The sequence below is a fragment of the Anoplophora glabripennis genome, unplaced genomic scaffold (assembly GCF_000390285.2).
Source record: "Anoplophora glabripennis isolate ALB-LARVAE unplaced genomic scaffold, Agla_2.0 scaffold243, whole genome shotgun sequence".
Classification (NCBI taxonomy): Eukaryota; Metazoa; Arthropoda; class Insecta; order Coleoptera; family Cerambycidae; genus Anoplophora; species Anoplophora glabripennis.
Genome location: NW_019416329.1, coordinates 504,174 through 530,501, shown reverse-complemented (window position 1 = coordinate 530,501; position 26,328 = coordinate 504,174). Strand labels below are relative to the sequence as shown.

At 31.5% G+C, this 26,328-nt stretch overlaps 1 protein-coding gene across 1 annotated transcript in view; it reads right to left on the bottom strand.

Annotated features, from left to right (window-relative positions):
* LOC108908000 (elongation of very long chain fatty acids protein AAEL008004) overlaps positions 1-26,328 on the bottom strand; it is a 47,478-nt gene that overhangs the window by 10,928 nt on the left and 10,222 nt on the right. Inside the window, exons 2-4 of the mRNA XM_018711890.1 lie at positions 7,565-7,631; positions 2,232-2,506; positions 524-686 (exon numbers count right to left, since the gene is read on the bottom strand). Of these exons, the coding sequence (XP_018567406.1) occupies positions 524-686; positions 2,232-2,506; positions 7,565-7,625 (499 nt within the window). The 5' untranslated portion in view covers positions 7,626-7,631. The remainder of the gene's footprint in view (positions 1-523; positions 687-2,231; positions 2,507-7,564; positions 7,632-26,328) is intronic.

Genomic DNA, 26,328 nt, shown 5'->3' with positions numbered 1-26,328 from the left:
ATGTATATACAAAGATGACAGCAGATTATGTCTCGTCTGTTTAGAAAAATAAGAAATGACAGTAGGTCATGTTTTACTTTTTGAGATAAAATATTCTCTTTTTAACTACGGTTTCCATTAACATAATGTGAATGAACGAATTGTAAGCCGAATATTGTAAGAGTTGTTTTGCCAATAAAACACCCTATATACAGTACGCGCGAAATAAGTATTTATTAAATTAACAATTCAAATATATTTCTTATTTTTAAAAATGCAAAATTAAATACGTGTTGACAATATGTAAGTTCATTAAGAAAGCTCGTTAATGGATATTTTAGAAGATGGCATGAAAACGACATTCTGTTAAAAAAAATTGTTGATGTCGTTGTAGCTCCGGATCATCAAGTATACCTAATGGTATTATGCAAGAATTTGCAACTGAACTCCTTTGACCACATTTCAAATCTGACAGAATTAAATTATTTAGATTTTTTCACAGAGTAATGTAAGGTTATTTGTTTGTGAAATATTCCAATATTACCTGATAAGAATTTGAGGTAAATCCAAGTAAATAACATCATGATTCCGTGATGGTACACGTGAAGGAATGTGACTTGTGACTGTTTTTTCCTCAGCACAAAAAATACTGTATCCAATAGTTCAACTATTTTCGAAATGAAGTACCACCACACGCACGACGCCATCTGAAAAATAAATTAAGTTAAAATGTAGCAAAAAGTATGTATTTGCTTTTAGTATTTTTGGTTAAAACGATCCAGTGCGTAGGGAAAGAAAGTAAATTATATTTGTCACAGCGCTTCTACACTGTATTTACCAGATTTCTCAATCCACTTTCTAAAATGTGCTGTTGTTAAATAAGAAATAGCGAAACTTTTAGCAGTTGAGATTTCTAAGTGAATTTAAATAAATCTTGACATTCATTCATGCATGCATGTTTGATAACACAGGCACAGAAAAAAGTGCAAACCTAAGAGACCCACATATCATTTCCAAACAAATTAGATGCGCTAAAGATGATCCTGGTGTCAAAATTTATGATTTCCCGATAAATTTCGGAGAAAAGTGAAATTTTTGGGTGAAAACTGGCCCAGATATGGGTCAAACCTGATTTTTTTCTTGAATTTTGTTCAAATATATCATTTTCGTGGTATTTTAAGGCGCAGAATATCACGCCATTAGTAAAATTTACCCATAATCTCGATATTTCTCAGAAAATCCACTACTTGGGTGAAAACTAGCCCAAACTGGTGAAAACTGATTGTTTCCTAAATTTTGTCCTAATATTATATCATTTTGCTTGTTTTACATATCTGAAAATGAAAAAAGTAATGACTTTTTTAATTTTCAGGTATGCAAAAAGCATTAATTTTGGATTTTCTGAGAAATATCGACGTTAGTGGTAAATTTCGCTAATGATATCGTATTCAGCGCTTCAAAATCCTATGAAAATAACATTACATTTTTGGATAAAATTTAGGAAAAAATCAGTTTTGACCCATATTTGCGCCAGTTTTCACCCAAATAGTGGATTTTATTAGAAATATGGAGGCCATTGGTAAATTTTGTTAATGGCATCGTGTTCAGCGTCCCAAAATATTGAGAAAATGATAAAATTCGACAAAATTTAGAAAAAAATCAGTTTTGTCCCATATTTGTGCCAATTTTCTCCGAAATTCATCGAGATGCTATGACTTTTGACTACGTGTTCAGCACATCGAATTCCTTCGGAAATGTTAATGTGGGTCTCTTGGGTCTGGTCTTTTTTTTTGAGTGCCTGATTTGTAATTTTTAATCATGAATGGAAAAGGTAAGTGCTAAGTATATAAATATTTATCCAATATATTAGTAATAATTAATTACAAATAAGGGATTATGACACAATATGCGAATTAATTATGACAAGAAGTATATCTAGTACGTCATTTTGTAACTTAACATCCTGCCCTAGAAAAATAAGTCTATAATTTTGAAAAATGAGCGAATACAAAATATGCAGCATTCATAGGAACATTTTCTGTACTGTACTAAATATATTCAATGTGGTAAATTTTTATCAAGAGGTAACAAAAACAACATAATTATTGTTCTCTATGCAAAATTTGTAAACACAAAGTATAGACATAATATAGGAAATAGATAAAATAAGTCTAACAGCTACAAACAATTTTACTTCAGTCCTTTGGTACCTATCTACATACATCTATAAATGTATATACATCACTACTTACAAATGTATTAACTTCTCCATTGGTTGATTCACCCCTGCAGGACTGTCCGAAAAGCTGGAATATCACCGATTTGAAGTAAAATACTTGTCCACACAGCCATAAACTAAATAAAACTTGATACGCATTGTAAGCTATGATAACACCCTTCAAATTGAATGCCGGCCTGTTTGCCATCAACTGTGGCCCTAATTTTAGAACGAAATATAAATACGCGACTAGAATCGATATCACTGGTACTGGGGACTTCATGAAGAGCCAGGAATCCATTATTGGATCTGAAACATATAAAAAAAATTGTTACAAATATCGTAGAACTCTTGTACATTATAAAAAAATTGTTAAATTGTTGCAAACGTGGTCTCGATCGTGGTCCAACCCAGTGTATCCAGTATAGTATAATAGGAATTTAAAACCCCCAAACCGAAAGGAAAAGTAAAAATTTAGGATTAGTTCGTGTGTGACTCTAACGTCCAGAAAACTGCTCTAGAAAGGGGTTTTCGATATTTTACATCAATTTGAGTGATTGGACAAATATTTGAATTCATGTCAAAGTGCTACTGAATACACTGCGTTGGTCTATCAGCCCAACTTACAAGTAAAGAAGTGTGTTGTATATTACATCTTCACAAGAGGTAAATGAAAATATTTTTGTTTTTAAAATAAAAAATCGGATTTGAAAAGTTGACACATTATAAATGTTCGCATATATTTGAACATTGAAATGATATACAAGTAAATACACAAACTTATTACAATAGTCTGTATTTCTCTCCAGGAAACATACTGAATTCAATTTAAAGTTAACTGAACACAGTGCTCGTTCCAGTTGAGGCACTTGTCAAATGTAACATTAAATTTTGTGTTGGATTCATTTAAGGCCTAAGGGTTGCAATATTTGCATTCATTATTGTTATATATGCAAGAATAATGCATCTAGCATGGTTTGAATGCTTTTAGTTAGAATCATAGCGATGATTTCTTGTCCGTTTATTTGTCGGGTTTTTTATGTCTTCTATCTGTGATAAGAGCGCCGTGCTGAATTGGTCTAACACTTTTGTTCTTTGTATACAAAAGAAAGCAGATTGTTATTGTGGGCAAATAAAGTAATAGTAAAATATTCCGACTTGTTTCCTTGATTTACCCGAAAATCTTACAATTATGAAATCACAAAATACTTTTTCTGTGTTTAAATAAATATTGTCCAGATATTTTAGAAAATTTATTATTGACCTGCAATTTTGAATGTTCAAACAAATAGTTTAGATATAGGAATCTCATGTGGTCCTAATCGACAAAGAGCCGGATAGGAAAATTTTCCTAATCATTTTAGGCACCGTAAGAGTCTATGACTTAAATACTACAACCTAAAAGAAAACATTTGAGGACTATGCCGTTAATTCTCCGTGGCACATGGGCTGTCAACGGAAAATCAAACTTTCCAACTTTGGACCGGGTAAATTAATTAAATATAAATTGACGGCATTTCGACCCAAGACAGATATTAGAAAAATAAGACTTAAAAACCTTACGCCGTACAAAAATAACTGTTCTGGAAAGAATAAAAAATTTTCATTTTCCAAATATTTTCACAAATGTAAAAATTATGTGGCGTTTCTCATTTTAATTAAAGATATTTATTTGAAAGTTATATTTTACTACGCCGTACGAATGCACTAGCTCTAAGAGCTTTTACCCTGACGCAAATTTTCTCAATTCAACCCCCATTCTAAAAAATTATTGAGAAATGTACGGCACCGATTTCAGAGTTTTATTTATGCTCTAAAATAATGAAAAATATAAGTGCCGTAAAAGTATTTGGTTAAAAAAAAATTATTACATAATTGTGAGTGCTCTGAAGTTAACGCCATTTTTCTTGGGTAAAAATCATTATTTTCTGAATGGCATAGAGTTATTCCACTTTATAGTCTTTATACAAAAGTGCCGTACAAAATTATTGGCACCAGAAAAAAACAATTGGCCGTGAATAAAAAAAATTGTTTATCATTTTTGCAATTTGGAAGATCCATTTGACAGCTACTATAGAACTATATATTTTCAATGTTATTACTGTTTTAAATTATTCTAGGGTTAATATTAACAAAATTGTGGATGCCGTCTATTTTTAATTTCAGGTTTTCCATAATTAGTAGGATTTTCCAAGGCATTTTCACTACATTATGAAATTATATGTTCTCGTACGGCATTTACCCAATAACATTAACACTATCAAATGATAATAAAAAATTACATTGCCGTACATTTTTTATGGAACATCTATCGAATGTTATAAAAAATATTTAAATAATTTAAAATCTCAATTTTACTATACTCAATAATTATCAATTCCTGTATGGCTTCATTGCAGATTATGAAGGGAGTTAAGTAATGATGAAAAATTATATTGCCGTTACATTTGCATGGAACATACAGATAATATACGCATAAATTGTATAAACAATAAAATGAAGAGAGATAGTGTTTCATAAATTCCATGTAGGTAGACCAATAAAAATGTAAAACCAAATTATGTGTTTTAGAATTTATCTTTTTCAATTAAAAAAAAATTAAATTGATATTTGATAGAAGTTTTAATAACGTTTATATTTTACTTTTTCTACAACAAAAAAATTATTTTTAGGAAACTTTTTTATAAAATAGACTACTAAAATAATGAAATGAAAAGTTAACTAAATCTTGTTGATCTTAATGACATTTGTTGATCTCTTTTTATTTATTTTTGTTGATCTTGTATATTAGATTTTAAATCTTTAAGTTTATTATTTATTGGATCACTCCGTAAATTGTAAATAAAACATACTTTTGACGGTGTTTTAATTTTACCAGCACTCGAATTTTCGAGTTTTCCTCGGTTTCAGACATAGTAATAATATTAATGGCGTGCGTAACAATACAAAACTGAATACTAAATTGATTATTAAAAAAAAAAACATATGGATCCGGACGTGCGTATAATACTACACCGTACTACAGGTAGTAAAAGTTGGTGTTTTGAAATGTTGGAGACTAATGCTGTGAGCCTCAGTGGCAAATTCAATTTTAAGTATTACTTTAGAGCCTTTACAGAATGCACCATTTTCATGTTTGATTAATAATTTTGTTTTAAATAAATTATTTTTCAGAGAAAATTATGATAAAAATTATAATTGATTTTACGATTTTATATTATTCTACATCAAACAATTTTATTTTATTTGTTGTATTGGATTCAAACTATATACGGCACAATTAAAAAATAAAAAATAAATTTTGGCAAAATAAACAAATTGAATTGTAGATGTGCGTACACATATTAAATACTTCTGCATGAAAAAAAAATGCAGTTATATGCATACATTTTTTTGGAACTTTGGGGTCTTGTTTTAATAGTTAAATTTTAATGAATTCGAAAAGTTCAACAGGAACTTTTCACTAAAATATCGACCCCTTGAGCGGAAAATTCATTTCCCTATTGTGACCTCATGTGCCATAAAAAATGTACGGCATAATGATTTGAGGTATAGCTTTATATAGCGCTTTCTAATTTTTTTAATTTTAGGGTGCCTCTAATAATTTTCCTTATTCTACGTAAAAGGTAAGGGTTGAGCAAGGGTTAAAAGTCCTTAGAGCCAGTGCATTCGTACGGCATAGTAAAATATAACTTCTAAATAAATATCTTTATTTAAAATCAGGCACGCTGTACAGTTTTCCATAATTTTTACATTAGTGAAAATATTTGGAAAATTAATATTTTTTATTCTTTCCAGAATCGTTATTTTTGTACGGCATAAGGTTTTTATGTCTTATTTTTCTAATATCTGGCCCAAAATTGGAAAGTTTGATTTTCCGCTGATAACCCATGTGCCACGGAGAATTGACGGCATAGTGCTCAAATAATGTTTTCTTTTAGGTTTATCTTTTTAACTTGGTAGTTAATAAAATTAATATTTCTTTTACAACATCTAAAAACACAGTAAGATCATTATTACGAACATTAAATTTTAAGTCAACCTTAGATATTCTACAATCTTCTTCGGAGACCACAGGAAAAATTGTTAAAAGCTGAAGCCACTATAACAGAGTCGTCACATATTTTACAAGCAGTTATTAACTAAAGGACATCGAAATACACCCTAATTACATAAATTTAATTTTATTTGGACATTTCCTTAATAACATTTTAACTATCGGTTAAACTTTGCTAAATTGAATTTTATAATTAAAAAGCAGTTAAATCAATGTATTAGTATTGTCAAAGTGTTACCTACAATTACATTTGATTTACGTCATCAGTGGGATGAGTTTCTGCATTGGTATGAAGATGGCGTAAAAACCGGGATCTATACATTGAAAATTTAATTTAAAACCGATATCAGAAAGACGTCAGTATAGAGAATAATAATTACGCACCAATCGTGACTTAACTTGTTAATTAAATAATATGTAACGATAACATACAAAACGTGACTTATTTCCGGAATTCATGATTAATATGTAAGCCATAATGTAGACTGTGGTGATGAAGACTTATAAGATATCAGAACCATTGCGGATATCTACTTTTGTTTTCAATGGACTTGTCTGATATCAAAATTGGTAAAAATTCAGAATTAGAAACTTTACATTTACATTGACAGTTTTGTCATTTTGTTCAGTTAGAAACACCAATAACAATCGATAGCAGGGTCTAGTGGATTTAATTGTAACGAAACGCCAATATCTCACTCTTTTGAAGAATTGTAAGCTAGATTTGTTATGTCTATCGAAGCAGAATTGATTCTGTGTTTATCTTTATAGTTGGAAGAAATACCTGGATACATATATTTAGTACATATTTTCTAACAAAAGATGACGCAAATATTTTATGCAAACCTTTAAAAACTTTATTTACATTAAACATATTGTTTTATACATTTTAACAACTGTTCATGGAAACAGTCTATTTGCTTGCAGCATTTGCTATAATGAAAATATAATTAATTGGAACAGTCTATTGATCTGCTGAAAAACAAATTGCTCTTGGACTTCTAAAAGTTCTTGCGTAACTACAACTTATAAGGACTATAGTATATGCATCAATTTAAATCTGTGGTCGTCGCTTCTGAAAATTCAAAGTATAAATAATATTTTGACAATACTGAATACATTTCTTTGTTCAATGATGTTCCCAGTTACACATAAACCCATATAATTAGTATACTATAAACAATATAGAAAAAATTGAGAGCGCTAAGTTCACTCATAAGTGTGATAAATATTTTGTTCATAACTGGTTATAGATAAAATGACTTTAGCCTTTTGGCTTTAAAGCTAATAAAAGAAACTGTAGTACTCACCTGTTTTGGATTCCACTAGTTCATTGTAATTTTCTATTACTACACTCATTAACGACGGCATCCTAATCTGAAAACGATAAAAAATAATAATGTAGGCAAGCAAGTTGTTCATTAGTTTTTTCATTATAGATATCAACATAGTGGTTAAAAAATAAGCGAAATAATTATTCTTGCGCTTGTCTTACAAACGATATTGTGAAAGGCCCCTTTACCTTTAGAGGTAAAAAAGGTTTTACAGGGTGTTTTTTAAATCTGAAGCATAACTGCAATAATTTCTCTTTGGTTTATTATAGACCAAAAAGTCTTGATATACCAATGGCCGAATGACTGGTAAATTGCAGGGAACGACTACTCATCAGGACAACTAGTTGGTCTAATACACCAAATATACAGTTGAGCCGTTGGATCTTTACGTTCACGTCATCAAGCATGATCGTATGAACTACAATTTCAAACGAGTTTTGATCAGTGGTCGTGTTCATGAATTACTATTCATTTAAGAAATAGTGCGATAATAGACACATGCTTTGTGATTTTTTGCATCATAACAACAGTTTAAAATCCACAAAAACCAAACAAGTCTCGATTTACTGAAACAGCCACAAAACTCACAGAAAATTCATCTGTGACAACAAGGACGTAGGAAACGATGCTAGTCAAATACATGTCTACATTTTAAGAACACAACAAACGATAATATGTCTATCCCTTTCTCATTCATCAGGGACAAATAATAAACTCTGTTGGAACTAGCGTCAATTGCACAACATATGAAGGCGATTGCTTGTATTTTTCTATCATTAGTTGAATCACGTTGATCAATAACGGAACATTTGCTTTTATTTATTGATGTATGTTGATGATGTGAACGGATTAACTGTATACCCGTTTCGGACTTATCAGTCCTAATCAGATTATAGGTGAGGCAATGAATGATCCAGTCGTTTTACATCTCAACTTCACACATGAAGTGAGTATAGGCGAGATGTGGTAGGTTACTACTCCTATGAATTGTCATCGCTAGGCACCAAATATGGCCACACGCCTGTTATTTTGAAGGTACTATGCCAGTGTGGCCATACTAAAGGCCTAGCCACTGACTACCTACAAGTCATAGATGTAGCACTCTGCTGCATCTTTATTCACAGAATTATGAAGTTTGGAAAAATAAATAAATTCAAATATACAGGCAACATTTACTGAATTGGTACAAAAATGTGTCATTCGTGGTGAAAATATTGGAAGGCAATGTCAATATTCGACGCAACTTTAAAATTGGATAATACATATTAATTCCTGAGGTAGTTTCTAAGAAAGAGGTTTATTCCACCCAACTCGAAAACAAGTAATTTTTGAGTTATTATTTAAATTTAAAATGATATACAGGGTGTTAGTAAATAGGTGCGACAAATTTCAGGGGCTGATTCTACATGAGAAAATAACGGCAGTTTGCTTACAAACGTATGTCCGCAAATGATTCGTTTTCCGAGATACGGGGTGTCAAAGTTTTTCTTAAAAACTGACGATTTAATTTATTGCTCTGAAACCGGTCGAGATGTGCAAATGAAATTTGGTGGGTTTTAAGAGGTAGTTATTGCGCATTTTTTGACACGCAATTAAGAATTTTATGTTCATCATTGGCGCGCGTACGGGTAATAATCTCAATTTTTTTAAAGAAAAAAATGGTACGCCACTGAGATATTACAAATTAAAAATCATTTTTGAATTCCTCGTTCAATTTGTGACAAAAAATCTCTCTTGCCTTTTCTTCGTATGGGGCGCCGTTTTGATGCAAAAAAATAAAACATCTTAACGCGTATTTTTTATTTCTTTAATACATTATCAAGAACTATCTAATACAATAACATTAAACCAGAACAATAACAGAAAATAACACTAATAAAATTTTGAAAAGGCGCAAAGCTACAACAAATGTTCAAAATGACCTCCCTCAGACGTGACACAAGATTCAACTCTTCGCCTCATTGATTGTCGTATTCGCGCAAATATTCCTGGTATATTTCTTATTGTCTCACAGCCGACTATAATTCGATTCCTCAGGTCATCAACATTTTCAACGGGAGTGGAATAAACTAATGACTTAAGAAAACCCCAAATGCAAAAATCAAGAGGATTTAAATCCGGCGATCGAGCAGGCCAATGTTCCGTACCTCCCCTACCTATCCAACGATTTGGATATACTGTGTCTAAGTGATTACGTACATTAATGCTAAAATGGGCTGGTGCACCATCATGCATGTACCATAGGTGTTGTCTCAGCTGTAGAGGAATTTCTTCAAGAAGAACAGGTAACTCTTCCTGTAGGAAATTAAGATAAGATTCGCCTGTTAGTCGTTGTGGGAGGAAATATGGACCGATTAAATGATCATCAATTACCCCAAGCCATACATTTACGGAAAACTGATGCTGAAAATGAGCTTCAAAGATTCCATGGGGGTTTTCCTCAGCCCATAAGTGATTGTTATGGAAATTTCGTATACACTGTCGTCCAAAAGTAGCCTCGTCAGTAAACAAAACGGCATTTAAAAAATTAGGAATTTGAGCGATTTGATGATTAATCCATTGGCAAAAAAATAGGCGCGGAAAAAAGTCTCTAGGTAGTAGAGCTTGCACACGTTCAATATGAAACGGATACAATTGCTGTTCTTTAAGAATTTTAAATACAGTGAAGTTGCTTACATTCAATATGTTGGCAATTTTTCGAGTACTTGTTTCAGGTGACTCCGCAATTAACTCGAGAACTGCTTCTTCTAGTTGCACAGTTCGTACTTCTCGAGGGCGCCCACAGTCAACCGTTTGTTTCTTAAATGAACCATTTTCGCGCAAACGTTGATGAAGACGAGCAAATATTGTGTGATGAGGTACCCTACGTCCTGGATACAACTCAGCATACAATCGTCGAGCTTGCCGACCATTTCCATTACTTCGACCATAGACAAAATGCATGTCTGACAATTCCGCATTTGTAAAATTTTCCATTCTTTTCGATAAAAGAAAAATTAATTACTTATTAACACTAATGTTATAGCAAACTAAAAGCTTAATAAATTAATAATGACGAAACGCTAATTTGACATTTCTTAAAAATATTCGTATTTAACAGACAAATGTTGACAGTAGCCTACTAGGTAATGTATTAAAGAAATAAAAAATACGCGTTAAGATGTTTTATTTTTTTGCATCAAAACGGCGCCCCATACGAAGAAAAGGCAAGAGAGATTTTTTGTCACAAATTGAACGAGGAATTCAAAAATTATTTTCAAATTTTAATTTGTAATATCTCAGTGGCGTACCATTTTTTTCTTTAAAAAAATTGAGATTATTCTTAATTGCGTGTCAAAAAAGGCGCAATAACTACCTATTAAAACGCACCAAATTTCATTTGCACATCTCGACCGGTTTCAGAGCAATAAATTAAATCGTCAGTTTTTAAGAAAAACTTTGACACCCCGTATCTCGGAAAACGAATCATTTGCGGACATACGTTTATAAGCAAACTGCCATTATTTTCTCATGTAGAATCACCCCCTGAAATTTGTCGCAATTATTTACTAACACCCTGTATATGTACATATCGTATATTTGCTTTTACAGTGTGCACAATATTTAGATTTATTTATTAAGCAGATAAGGTGAAGATTGCCGTGGAACTAATACCTATTTGGTTTTCAACTATTAAATTTAATAAACATATCAGTACATATTTTACGAAGGAAGAAAATACACTATAAAACGTCTTTTATATTGACCCTATAGTGTTATAGAAAATTGCATATTTTTAAATACATTTTTAAGAAAGAATAATGTTATGATCCGCGAGAAATCCCAATTTAACCTCAAAGCTGTTTTATTCTATGTAATAATTCATATGACCTAAGTACTGTCAGTGTCTGAAATATATGTCTTTTATCTAGGACATGGTTAAGGTATTATAAAAAACCTTTTGTAATAATATATTTTTTTATTAGAAAACTTTTGAAAAATTTGTTTAGCAAAGGTCATTAAGGGCGGTTTCGCTCCAATTAATCGGTAAAAATAAAAAATGCATGACTGTTATAGCTTGGGGTCAGACAAATGCAATTCAATCGATTTTGGACCAAACGGACCACGCCTAACCTTCCACTGCCCTACATATCCCCCAATAACCGACCACACATCCAACTATTATGATACGTAGTAATGGTAGAAAAATGACTTTTTACATTTCCCTTCCTAGAGCCAGATAAGCAATATCCACTTGTTTTGGGCTAAACGGATCCAACCCACCATCTCCAACTATTATGACAAGCAGTGATGTCAGAAAAATGACAATCTCTAGACCAGGCAAGAAATATTCAGTTGATTTTAGGCCAAAATTTCCCTGTCCGAGCTTCAGTTTGCATTTGCCTGACGGAGCTTCAGCTTCGCTTTACCAGCTAGAGCTTCTGTTAGAGTTTGAGCTTCCATGTCTTAGCCTCAGTTAGAGTTTTCCTGTCAGAGGTTCAGTGTGAGTTTCCTCTAGCAGTCCATTATTCAGATTGAGCTTGCCTGTCCGAGCCCTAGTTTGTGTTTATCTGAGCTTCAGTTTGAGTTTTCTGGCATTCCTGCCTGTTACAATAGTAGGACGTGATTAGAATTATGGAGATGGGTATGGCAACAAGGGCGTTAGATCCGTTTGGCCCAAAATACTGCTTATCTAGCCCTAGAGATGTATAAAAAGACATTTTTCTGCCATTACTACCTTTCATAGTAGTTGAATGTGGATCGGTTATCGGGGGGTATGTAGGGTAATGGATGGTGGGCGGTGGATTAGTTTGGGCTAAAATCGATTGGATTTTGTTTGTCTGGCCCCAAGCTATAAAAATCATGCTTGTTTTTTATTTTTCCAATTGGTCCAAAAATTGCGCCTAATGACCCTTTTCCTTTAGGAGAAGAAAACATATCCACGCACTGATTCCCCCTTTCATGTGCAAAATCAGTAAATAATCTAACATCAACACTATAACTATAAAACCAATATATCATCCCGTGATCATCATTGTAAGCAAGAGGGGAATCCAAAAATAGCAAATGCAATAATAATAAAAAAAAAATGTTTGGTTTATATCTCCTAAATTCAACATTCAATAGTTTTTTTTATGAATTTTTTTGTGATCGTAAGAAAATTTTCTAAAACCTTGATCCTCACAATTGCTTGATTGTGTATATTGAAAGCTTCATTGAAATTTATCAATAAGTAATGAGTATATTGTACTTATTTGTTGGAAGTAAGTTGGTATATAAACTAAAAATTTCTTTCAATTTAATTTTGGAATCGTGAATAGATGAAACTCAGTTCAATTACTGAACTTTTCACATTCAACTAATCAGCTGTTTGTTTTTTGGTTGGGATTACGGAAACAACTACTATTACGTTCTCTGATTAGATCTGGCTTACTTGCTGTAACTTTTATTATGTTGATTTTATTATGAAGAAAACGTGATCTGGTGCGTGACAACGAATTCGACATTATTATTTATCCTGGACTTATTGTTATGTGTAACTCGTGTATTTTAATAACCACTGAATTTTCTACGGTAAAATTAGAACATATTATATTTTATTAAAGAAAATATTATTACCTACTCTAATCAAGTCTTGCAAAGAGCACCTGCAACGCCATTTGAACGAAAAATGTCAAGTGGCAATTATAGGATGTGTACAGGTTGGGCCAAATTCGGCACTGTTTGGAGTTTTTCCCCAAAAAGACAAAAAAAGTAGTTTAGAAAATAGTTGAATGGCGATAAACGCATCTCAATACCTTTGTTCTTTTAAGACATATAGAATGTTATTAAATTTGGGTCGTTTTCTGTTTGCCAAAATAACTGATAACTTTTTTTTGTAATGACAGTTTTGACACAGTTTTTACTTAGAATGCATCGGCGTACGTGATATTTTTCTATACTTTCGATTTTTTAGTTATAACACAAACAACAACAAACAATAGAAACATATAGGTATATTCTTTTAATTAGAACACCCTGTATATTTTTCGATATCTGAAATCTTCGTAAAATTTCCTTTCAAGTGGTCATCAGACACAATATTTAGGTACACAAATATTTTTTCGATGTATAAACACCCAAAATTATTTTGTTGTAAATCAGGTGTTTCTACATACCGATTAGTGTACCGTCCATTTTATTTTTCATCGACACGTCAAATACATCCATGACACATTTAACTGTGAACAAATAGTAGACTAATAGAACAACAAATTGAAGCTTATTCTTTGAAATAATTTTTTGTGTAAATATCGTATGGTACATCATTTCAAATGAAACATTACGCACATTAAAAAAACTTAAAATACGTAAGGTATTCCGTTCAAATACAAGTTTGTCATAACTAGAGATCGGAAATATTGGGACGGCTGGTACAGGATTGTCTGTAGACCGGGTTCTCTTTTTTTCTACACTATTTTTCATATGGAACTTACTATAAAATATATAGCTATACCTAGTACCAACAAAAGTTAACAAAATAATAATTTCTTACTCATAAGAAAAGAGATTATAGAAAATAATTGACAGTTTTCCTAAGTGTTCTGCGGTTAAACGTTCAATATTCACAAGGCGCATATGTAAAACACTAATGTTGACAAAGCATCAATTACTTCACATTTTAGTAATCCCACTATCCGCATTATTGTACAATAACCAGGATTATTATTCAACATAAACAACTGTAGTTTTGCTTGGACACGTTCAGCTATGTTTCCCCGTAACCGCAATACATATATGTATATTGTTGTACGTCAGATATAATGTTCATTGCGTCAACGAAAACAACTTATAATGGTTTGAACTTACCTATTCAGCGTAAATTTTCACCACCCTATATTCAACAAGGCACATTGAAACTGTGGATGTGAAGATTTCATTTGGAAATATAGCTAAATTCCCCAGCTATCATTCTTAATTGAAATATTAATCTGAACAGTCTATGCCCCATCATTAAACATTTCTTTGATAAAAAAATCAGTAGGTGTTTTAGTAATCTAAAATGTGTATTTTCATATTCGTACACATCTGCCCCTGATCCGAAGATTCGCATTGATCAATTTATTCAATACTTATCTAACAGCATCCTAATGCCTGCCCTGTTGGCTGAGGTTGGCTGTGAATTCTATTGTCGTTTGTGCGTATGTGAGCGAATTTGATGTTTTGTTTGGTCGAGTGTATGGTATGTGTTTTTATGGCAGTCAGTAGCATTGTATATCGTGAGCATAGAGTGGCACACGGCTTAACCACAGATTAGTCTGTTTCTGCTACTACAACGCATATTGCTGCTTACAGGCATAATACTTATAGATTACTACTGTTTATTTACTTGATTGTAGCCAAAAAGTTTCCGATGTCTAGTTATAACTGAAAAACCAGAGTTACAGAAAAATATTGCTACTGCTGGATTCTATTAAGAAACTATCTACAAAAATTAAATACTTTTACAGACAAAAGAGGTATAGATAATAGAAAATGGCCAAAAGGAATCAATGTATAGAGATGTGGTTTTCGTCATTACAAACGTTGTAAATTGTAAAATGCCTTTTTGGCTAAAGGCTAAAGCTAAAAGTGTGGCTAGCTTTCAGTGTTTCTGGATAAGGTAAAAAAATGAACTTAATATATCGTTGGCCCAATTTTCGAGAAGAGTTTAATTGAAAAAATACAGGGCGTTTTCCATTTTTGACGGAGTTCTCTAAGTCGAATAAGTTTCTTATCTGCAAAAAAATGTTTTACTTTGTGGCGTACTTACATGATATTTTTCTGTAACTTTCGGTTTTTCAGTTATTACCCGTAATAATATACCTTATATTTTAAAATGTAACACTTCATGTATTTTTCGATTTTTGAATTCTGTGGATGTATGTGACATATACATTGATTCAAAAAACGCATAACATACTGAATTAGAGCATAAGACAAATGATTTATCAATAATTTTTAATGTTTACATTTTTTTTTATAAATATCATGAACCCCATAATTTAAAAGAAAAATGTTGCATTAGATTTCAAGAACTCGAAAAATATATAGGGTTCTATGTCTAAAAAATATTTATAAGTTTGGGTTATAACTGAAAAATGGGTAAATACTACCAAAAAAATTTACAAAATATTCCTTTAATAAAAATTACATTTTCACAAATAAAAAAGTAATTAGACATAACAGAAAACGCTGCAACAATTACACCAATTAAAAACGCTTCGTATCTCTTAAATGAATCAAGATACCGAAAAGATTTTTCACGATTCTATTCTCGAATTTCAATTATTTTTCTCCTATATTTTAGAGATGTACTAAAAACTTCCCAAAAAATTTCTACGAAGTATCCATTAATAACTATCTAGCAAAGATTCATAGCCCTATGCAAATATCTCATTAATTTCGACCGATTTATAAAAACATATCTCTTAGGTTAATTAGATGTAAATACTGTCATCATTAGAACAGTATAAATTATAAATTTATTCCACTCTTACTTTCGTTCTATCGAATTAGAGTCTGATAAGTGTTTCTACTTTACAAAGTAGTCACATATTTATTACATTTTTATGCAAATATGCTACTTTGCCGAGATTTTATTTGAATTTATATCGTCCACTCTTCTTAGAGGGAATGGAGAGAGCTAAAGCTAAGTAGGGAATTCAAAATATGTTTGTTTACACGCAATGAAGTACTACTTTCTGTAAAATAAAATGTTTTACTTTATAATTTGTTGAATTTAGTTAGGACTTTCCAAGTCTTCCGAGTTAATTTTATTTTCTGTTTCCAGAGAATATTTCGATAAATTAAATACATGTCTTTCTTATTTGAGAGAAAATAATTTCGTTTTCACTGTAAATAATCAAAATTAGTTTTAAAACAAATTTTATTTCTTAAATTTTTCATCACTGAAAACTGACTTGTCAGGAAACTACTATTATCATAATTCAGGAACAGGTGGCATTTTTTGGGATATTTAGTTAACACGATTTCCTTCGATTATGACTTATTGGAGTGCTTGAGTAAATCTGCTTTTAAATGAATTTATATTTTTGTTTTTTTTTTAAATACCTACCATTTTTTTATTAAAAATAATTTTTATAAAAAAGTTTGATTTTGTTTATATTTAACGTTTATATTATTTCTTTCTTCGTGTTATTTGTAAATCCCAAAATACAAAATAACGAAATAGTAGTAGCAGTAAAAGTAGTTTATTCAGCAGCCATTTATATTTCTGCAGGTTATAATTTCCCAGTTATTTGAAATTTACGCAATAAATAAACTTTTTTGGCGATGAAGTTCGAGTATTTACATAAAACGTGTTACTTTTTATTGCAAACACATTGCAGAATCGAATACATAGGTTCTTAGTAGGAGAAATGGAAAAAATGTCATCGATTACAGCGACATCTTTCATGAGGCCGTAAAATTCGAATCTGCAATAAAAAATGAGGGTTTCTATTTAAGAAATCAAAGTCACCCTCGCCTCACATACCAGGAGCAGTGGAGGGGGACTAATTTCGGTACTAATACTCGTATATTTCATCCGCGGAATGATTAAATTTCCATTATCGACATTTTTTTCGTAGCATGCTTATTTCTCAAGATATTCAGGTTTCAGATTAAAAAAATCACCCGTTACGTATATATTTTATAATGATGAACACTGGTTTGATCAAGTTTGTTACTGATTTTATCAGCGCTGCCATGAAAGTCAAGGTAGTTTCAATAAATCCATACTGCTAACTCCGAAAGTTTCACTGCTTCCTCAAAAATCAGAATCATCTACTTTTTCACTGGGTATTCATTATTACAATAAATGTAATAAATTTGCGCAAAAATAAAATGAGAACTTCTATACTATGTAAAAATATGTGAGGAATTGATCAAAATGGAATTTTATGTCAAATACTAATTTCATCATACCGGCTTCCAATTGCGGTTTCTTATCTACTGTTCTCGTTTTTCTATACTGACGGCCCACCATCAGTTTTGGGTCACCATGTACAATAGTCGTGTCTTATTTACCTGACATTTTAGTTAATCTCACCGAATTACATTATATTAGCTGAGATCTCAAATGAAACACGGCTAATGTTAGATTTGCTAAATAAATAATTACTAAAGATCAATGTACTTAGGAAGCGCATTTTTAGATTCAAACGGAGAAAACAGACATATCTTTATTTTTTTCATGTTTTCTTGAGTAGGTTCAATTTGCCATTTATTAACACAAATATTACTTTTACTCATATTTGTCGTTTTTTTTGTTTGTCTACAATAACGGCAAGCTCAACCCACATTCTCAACTAAATAAAAAAAATTTAGAAAGTTCCCGATGCATTACCCGCCGTATATCGCGGTCACGCATGAGGCTTCACTTGAAACATTATCAAAGAAAACGAGACTTGCTGTCGATGACGCAGTGAATTGAAATTTCATTTACTGACCTATTTGATGAACAAACAATGTTTCATTAAGTAAGACTTCAAAGAAAAAAACAAGTAAATTATAATTGTGTTCGTTTAACAATACTTACATTTTTTAATATGTTGAAGCTCCGCTAAACGGTTAAATAAAAAAAGTAATTAATTAAAACCATATACCGTCCCTTTTTAGCTTGTCTACAAAAAAAATATATTTTTTCATATATTCATTTTCACATTACATTATTCATATGGCTTAATCTATAATTTTTTATTGACAACAATCAATAATTCATTTATCAACGAAAACGTTTTGGTGTTGTTTTTAAGTGGGTCAATTACCAAATGGCTAATTTATAAATGAATAATTTTGCATACATCCAAAGAATATTCCTAGTAAAAAAATTCGCTGTTCCAGCGTCAGCGGTATTGTAGGTCAGTGCACTCTACCTACTTGATCACAATGACGACATTATTAAAACTTTTAATTGTGCACTTAATCAGTTACGGATATTTTTAATTCCATTCTTGCATAAAACTAAACAAAGTAGATAGGTAGTAATGAAACAAACTACTACTTTTAGATTTCTATACGCTTTATTTTCAACAAACTTCTAATAAGAATTATTATTATTCCGAATTATGTGCAAAACTGTAGAATGACTACTATTATCATCATTTTTCATACTAAACTGAAATATTTTACTTGAAATAAGAGAATGTTTTAGTTTTTTGTGGTTGACTTTTGGAGAAAGGGAACGATATTTTCGATTAATATAAGCACAATAAATATTGAAAAACTTTCGCTGTAAATTATATGTGATCTATAGAGAAAGCTGAAAAGTAAACACTATTAATTTATAAACTGTAAACCGTAACGTGGTAGGTATACCTTGTACTTAAATATAAACAATGTTTAGAATTTAAGGACAACACAAGTACAGACCCATGACAGTGGCAAAGTAAGGTACGATATTCTTGAAACCAAGAAATTGCAGTTCATCACATCGGCGATATGTTATGAAAGAAACGATATCGATGATGAACCATGCATTCCTTCTTCTTTGCTATCTTCAAAATGGATATTGTCTGATGTTACCGATTTGTGGCGTAGTTTTTGGTTTTTCTTTTATTTATTTTGGGATTTTGCCACCTATGAAAAAATTTGAAAACATTAATGAAATAAACTCTTGTGACAAAGGGATCAGTACGGTTTATTTCTGACTTTCAGTTTTTTTTCAATGTCTGACAGTTTAAATTTGTTAGATTTTGCCTGTTTCCATTGCCTGTTTACGTTTTGTCTGTTTCCATTAAAATAATCGTGTTTTCTTTTAATTTTCTTTTTACGGTATTATTGCCCTTCTCCAAAATTATGTCTAAACCCCATTAAATTATATAACCGTTTTCCCAAGCGCGACTGAATTTTTTTTATTTCTCAAATTCTTATTTTTTAATGTAATCTTTGTATTTGTTATTCCAACATTTACAAGTCGTATAAATGCAATGTTTTTAACATCATTATTTGGGCGCTTCTTTAACAACCTAAACTAATAATGGCCTGAAAAACTGTTCTAATGTTAAATTTGTTACCTATTTTCTTGGGAGACTGGAATTTTTATTGTGGATTTAATTTCCCTTTGTTGTCCACAATAAAAGTTCTTATATGTATTATTGGAAAGATTGGAAGCAACGCATTTAACATTAAAACAGTTTTCCAAACAACTAATACTTTATGGATATTTTTTTCAAAGGCGCGTCCAAATAATTTCGAATTAAAAAAAATAGTATTTATTACTATACCTTGTGAATGTGATAAATATTATGTTGAAAAAACCACTAAACCTGTAAGTATTAGTATTTGACCAATTCAAATATTACATTAAATAACGAGAATTTGAGAAATAAAAAAATTGTAATCGTGCATGGAAAACGGTTTATAATTTAATGGGGTTCGGCTAAAATTTTAGAGAAGAAAAATAGTACCGTTAAAATAAAGTTAAAAGAGGCCGCGATAATTTTATCATACAGTGAGTGAAAGATGTGTTTTAAATTACTTTGTGAACTTGGTCATAAACATTAAAAGATGAACTAAGTAATGACAGAGTAAACATGATATGACCTCTTTAACTATGGAAAAGGACAAAAAACAAATTTAAACTCTTAAAAAAAAGTAAAAACGAACAGTTCAGAAGACGAAAACAGTTTGATTTTCGATATGTTAATAAAATAGACCGGCAAAAAAAAGTTTTTGTCTTTTAGATCAGACCCGGTTTTTCCTAGGTACCTATTTTGATGTTCTGAAAACGAATTTACGGGTTAGGAAAAATTCTGATACAAGAGATATCCACAAATCACCTTCAAATGCGCGATATTTCAGGTTTTCTGGCATTTTTTGGTTTAACCTCATGCCACTCATCAATACTACTTGTGTGATAAGAACAGAATTCTGATTTTCACATAAGAGACTGCGTATGAAAGGTTGAGGTAGAGATTACTATGGAGTATCGTCAATTGTCAATTGACTGTCAATATAGATAGGGTGCTGAAGAGCTCCATTTTCTCAATGAAACTAGGTGTCTGCGAGTCTCTACTTTCCGGCTCATTTGACATTCAACATCTTGTTTTTCTATTCTCCAGTGTGATCAATTTTTATTCGGTGATATAATTTCCGCAGGTCTACGACATAGGTTATTCCCTAATATGGTGCTTTGTGGTGGCCTTGGTGTTTGAGCTCTGGATAAGTGTTAATGGAGTTTCAATTTAGTCAACATTCATCCTGAGAGACTAAGATTCACGTATGGGCAGGATCCCAGAATAAGAAAACTAGAATGGACGGTTCAAGAGGAAGGAAATCTTACATGACATACCCATTGGATACCCAGAAGGGGCAGTAAAAGAATGAAGAATTTTATTAATTTGAAACACAGACATAAATTATGAACTTTTGTGATTTCTTGAGCTGCAAATATTTATTTTTCAAAATTGTAAATGTTATGCTTTTTTTTCTAGGTACAATAGAGATATTTCTTTATTAAAACGATTTCTTTTGTATCTTTAAAACAAAAAAGAGATAAAAATAAATAAATGTAGAATATCCTGCGTACTTCGTATAGGTTAAATAATTATTAATTAATTAAAGACAAATTCCTAATTAACATTAGGCAATTATATAGAGTAGAATTTTTGGATAATAAAGGAAATGCTTTCTTCCTATAGTACGTAACAACGTATGTACGTTGCTACGAACAATTATTCTGAACGACTATTCGTGCTACAGGGTGCTGTAGTGTTTGAATGTAGATATCAAAATTTTTGGAAGACAGTACTTAACTAAGTAAAGGTAAAAAATTACTGAATTTGCTGTTTTTATGCTTACCTACCTGAATATAAGACTTTGGAATTCTACAGTATCCCCCTAAAATCGTGCACAAATTCATTATTAGGTAAACAAAAGAAATTATTAAAAATTCCCGAAAAAGGTCAATTTTTGAATTTAATTTACTATTTTTTCAAATAATAATTTAATATACAGGGTGACCTATGTTCGAGTAATGACATCTTCACAATTTTTTTTAAATTGACCACCCCACTTTTTTTCCAATTTTCGGATTGCCCTAACTGAGCTGATTCCAAAAATATACCACAAGTTGCTTCTAATTGTTACAGGGAGGACAACAATACCCGAATAATTTACAAATACTAAATTTATTTACAAATAAATAAACGTACTAAAAATTGAATCAAATCACCAGAAACACCTAAATTAAATGTTCAAATTGTTGGCCATTTACTGCCAAACAATGGGCCAGACGGGAAGTAAATTCTTGCTGTACATTCCCAATGACTTGACAATGACAGGCGGGATCGCTCGAACTTCTTGCCGAATTCGTTCCTTCAGATCGTTAATACTGTTTGGTTTATTGACGTATATTTTGCTTTTTACATAACCCCAAAGAAAAACGTCGAGCGGTGTTAAATCTGGTGATCTGGCGGGCCATTCCTTAGGTCCTCTTCTGCCAATCCACCGATGAGGAAACAAGTCATCTAAATAGCGGCGAACAGCGCTGGCATAGTGCGGTGGTGCACCATCTTGCTGAAACCAAATGATTTCATTGGGCAAATCTGGATCTTCTTCATTTGGAAATAGAACACTCAAGGAAAGAACTAAATGGAACTGAAGAAATTCCAAATATCTTGCACCATCTAAATTTCCTTCAAAGAAATACGGTCCCAAAATTCGATTACCAACAATTCCGGCCCAAACATTGACTTTTTGGGGATGCTGAGTGTGTGCTTCCATCATCCAATGTGGATTGCGATCTGACCAGTACCGACAATTCTGTTTATTGACGGTGCCATTCAAATAAAAAGACGCCTCGTCGGAGAAAATTATGCGTTTCACAAAATCCGGATCTGCCTGACATTCTTCCATCATCATTTCGCAAAATTCTGTGCGTCTGACGAAATCATCGTCACATAATTCTTGTACTAAGTGGACTTTGTAGGGATGATACTTGTTTCTGTGAAGAAGTCTACTCAATGTACTTTCACTCATTCCTAAATTATCTGCTACGACTCTCAGACTGGATTGCGAGTTTTCATGATTGGTCAAAAGGGCTTGTAACTGCACTTCTTCGTCTACAGTCGGTCGGCCAGATCTGGGCATATCTTTAACATGACCATGATTTCGAAACTTTGCTTCAGTTCGGCTAACCGTGGATCGATTTATTGCTGGACGATTGGGATGAATTTCATTAAACAAAACACAAACTTCCTCATGAGTTCGAATTCTATCACCATATCCGATCATCATAAGAATTTCAATCCGTTCGGTTTCACTTAGAATCATGTTTTTTAATTAATTCAAAAATACTCAATATTTTAAGGAAGAATCATTCAAAATGAATTTACTTGTACAATCTTAACAAACTATTTAAAAATGGTTGCCTGCAAGAAATACACGAGCACGTTCTATCAGGCAGATAAGCATCAAAGAAATTATAGCAAAAAATAATGACATTTTAAAATGATATATGGTGATTTGATTCAATTTTTAGTACGTTTATTTATTTGTAAATAAATTTAGTATTTGTAAATAATTTGGGTATTGTTGTCATCCCTGTAACAATTAGAAGCAACTTGTGGTATATTTTTGGAATCAGCTCAGTTAGGGCAATCCGTTCCATTAAAAAAAAATGTGATGACGTCATTACTCGAACATAGGTCACCCTCTGTATTAAATAATTATTTGAAAAAATAGTAAATTAAATTCAAAAATCGACCTGTTTCGGGAATTTTTAATAATTTCTTTTGTTTACCTAATAATTAATTTGTGCACGACTTTAGGGAAATATTTAATTCACTATACATTAGTCAAAACGCATAGTAGAAACGAAAAATGAAAATCATTGGATTGCTGTTAGGAAAAAGAATTTAAGGAACAATTTTTCATCTATTTATTTATTGTTCCCTATAAAATATCAAATTTACTAAATTGTCTTGCTGCTTATAGTCAATGATAAGCATTTGTTATTAAACAGTCAAAAAGATAAGCCACAAAAAAGCTCTTTGACTCTTCTTTAAAATGGTTTTTCCATGTTTTAGTTAATCCAAAGTAATAAACAGTACAAGTACTTAATAATTAAAGCCTAGAACAATCTATGACTTATATGTTACTAACAAATTATTTCAGACAACCTCACAATGAACTGAAAAACAAGTAGGTGATTAAACTGTATTTAAATTAGTTTTAAAAAACAAATCAAAATTTATAAATATCTCCTTATCATTAAGCACCGGATTTTTAGACAAGCAAAAAAATTATAAAAAATCATAGGCGGGCATACTGAGTTGGATATAATAATCATATGTTAGTGTGTAATAATTGAAGCAGAACTACTAACTGACTAACCTTTCGTGCTAAGACGACAGGCGAATATGCTATGCATGACACGTGCGTGCAAATGAATACAGTTGGTGGAAGTCCCTTTGTGTGATAATATAAAGTCGTAAAGCGACCGATGTGTCTTGAAGTGTCGTTTCACTGGAATATTCCAAAATCTCTAGACTGACTTCTAAAAAACTCGTGGAGCTTTGGCAAAATGTATATAAATCCGCATTAAAGGGTAAGTTACACATTGTTAGTCAGAAAGTGGATAGACACGAATTAAGAGATTAAATTAGTATAAAGTTGTTCATATATTGGATAAGTTACAGTTTTCTAGTTGTTGTGAGTAAATCTAGAACCACTAATTTATTTTTATGGTGTTTACAGATTTTTTCTGAAATGTCGCATTTGAAATATGCAATATTCTCAACAACCTTTGTTCGAAACGATTTTTGGGAAGCTATTATTGTAGTCGCAAACGTTTTATATCAAAGACCGTTGACAAACTTTCGAGAAAAACTGGATGAACGTTATTTCTGGGTGTTTATTGACGAAACACGTGACTCAATAGAACGATCCGTAGCAAATATAATAGTTGGCGCACCATCTTCTAAATCGTATTTGCAGTCTGTATATTAAAAGCATAATGTTTATTGCAACAAGTTTTTCCACATATGATGTACTTCATTTGCCAGATTCACTGTTTATATTTGATTTGCGATTTTATCAGAGTAGAAGTAAATAAATGGATTAGTGAAATTGAATAAAGTTTTCTCAAAAGCGTGTGCTTAATTTACCTTTACCTCGTTCACTGGTTACAATCAGATGGTGCACTTGTTATATCAATTGGTTTTCATAATAAAAATAGCTACAATAGCGAGCATCCAATCTTCCTTGATTAATAATAATTTACGTTTGTTTGAGTTGTAATCTGTGAAGTAGAAAGGTAATTTTCAAGATTTACACAAATATTTACTCCTTAGACAACAAACTTACCTCGTGAAAATTCACAATAATGTGTAGTGCCATATAGCAATAGAAAGCACCTAAACAATTTTAAGTAAAAAATCCTTGTAATTGGGTAAACTACTTACAGTCGGGCACTTCACTCTACGACCATTTAGATTAAATTGAGAAGTAAAGCTTCCGGTTAATATGGAAATATGGAAAAATACTGTTTGGTACGCCAGTGGCTATTTATACTTTTACCGTGATCAGTTGACCAGTTGGGTACTCAGAAATTGGATGCGATATAAATACAACTGCTGAAACCCCGAGAGCTCTTCTTTTGTTTATATATGTAGTTGTATAAAAAAAGTAAAGATGTTTTAACTATGTAGGAGAATCCGATAATATATAATTTGTTTGTGCTACGGTGTACACAAAAATGCTGTTCGTCTGCCTAAAAATTCGATATCTAGTTACTCTTAGTTTATTAACATTTTTTATTTTTTCACATTGACACCCTGTATTATTTTTATAACGCGACTTCGGTAGGTATGCTAGGTTAAATTAAGTTGTTTTGACCTAAGGAATCTCTGGCATCATTTGTGCCCCGTCATTTAAATACACCCTGTATATCTGTATTAGAACTGCAAGTGCATCTTATTTTGTCGCATGTCTTTAGCGAGCATCAAAAGGCTCCGAGTCAAATTAAATTATGAAACGTTTAATTTAGCTACTTATTATTTATTACATAATAGTAGAAATTGTGAAGATAAAAAGAGTGTTAGATAATAAAAACTATAATTACCCATATCTAAAAAGTTTTATTTGACGGAGAGAATTCGAAAATATTGAATACCTATTTGTTTAATTATTTACCTATAATCAGCAATAACACGTCTGTTAAACCGAAATCTTTTCGATTAGATGCAGTTTACCACTAAGTTTGTAATACCTATTAGAATGGAAAAGGAAAAAAAATGTCACTGAGCCGCAACATTTCGATTATTATTGAACATATTACTTCATATTAAACTATGTTTTTTATTACCAAATTATTGATTGCAACGACATGCTGTGTGTGTGTTTCTCGTTATTTAATGGTGTTAGTTAATTGGTGTAGTTGTGGTAGTTTATGGGATGTAAGTATAACCACAGACAATATAGCGTATCGCCACAGACTGCTTCTTAAATGCTGGAAATTGGCAAATGGATACAGACTTTTGTTAGCCGGCTTCCATCAATGAAATTTAGCGTGGTAACTCTTCTACTTGGTAATAGGTGGCAGTTCCAGCGGTGGCTTTGTTGCCAAATAATAACTGCTAAATAAATTTAATGCTTTCAATTATGTAATTAAAGACATATGGAACTTATCTTCTGTTTGGAAATCACATTTGCCTTAAATGCTAAATAAAATAAATCAAGTTAGAATTAAAACTATGAATTTACCTAATTAATTATTTATTTTATTTCACCTTGGA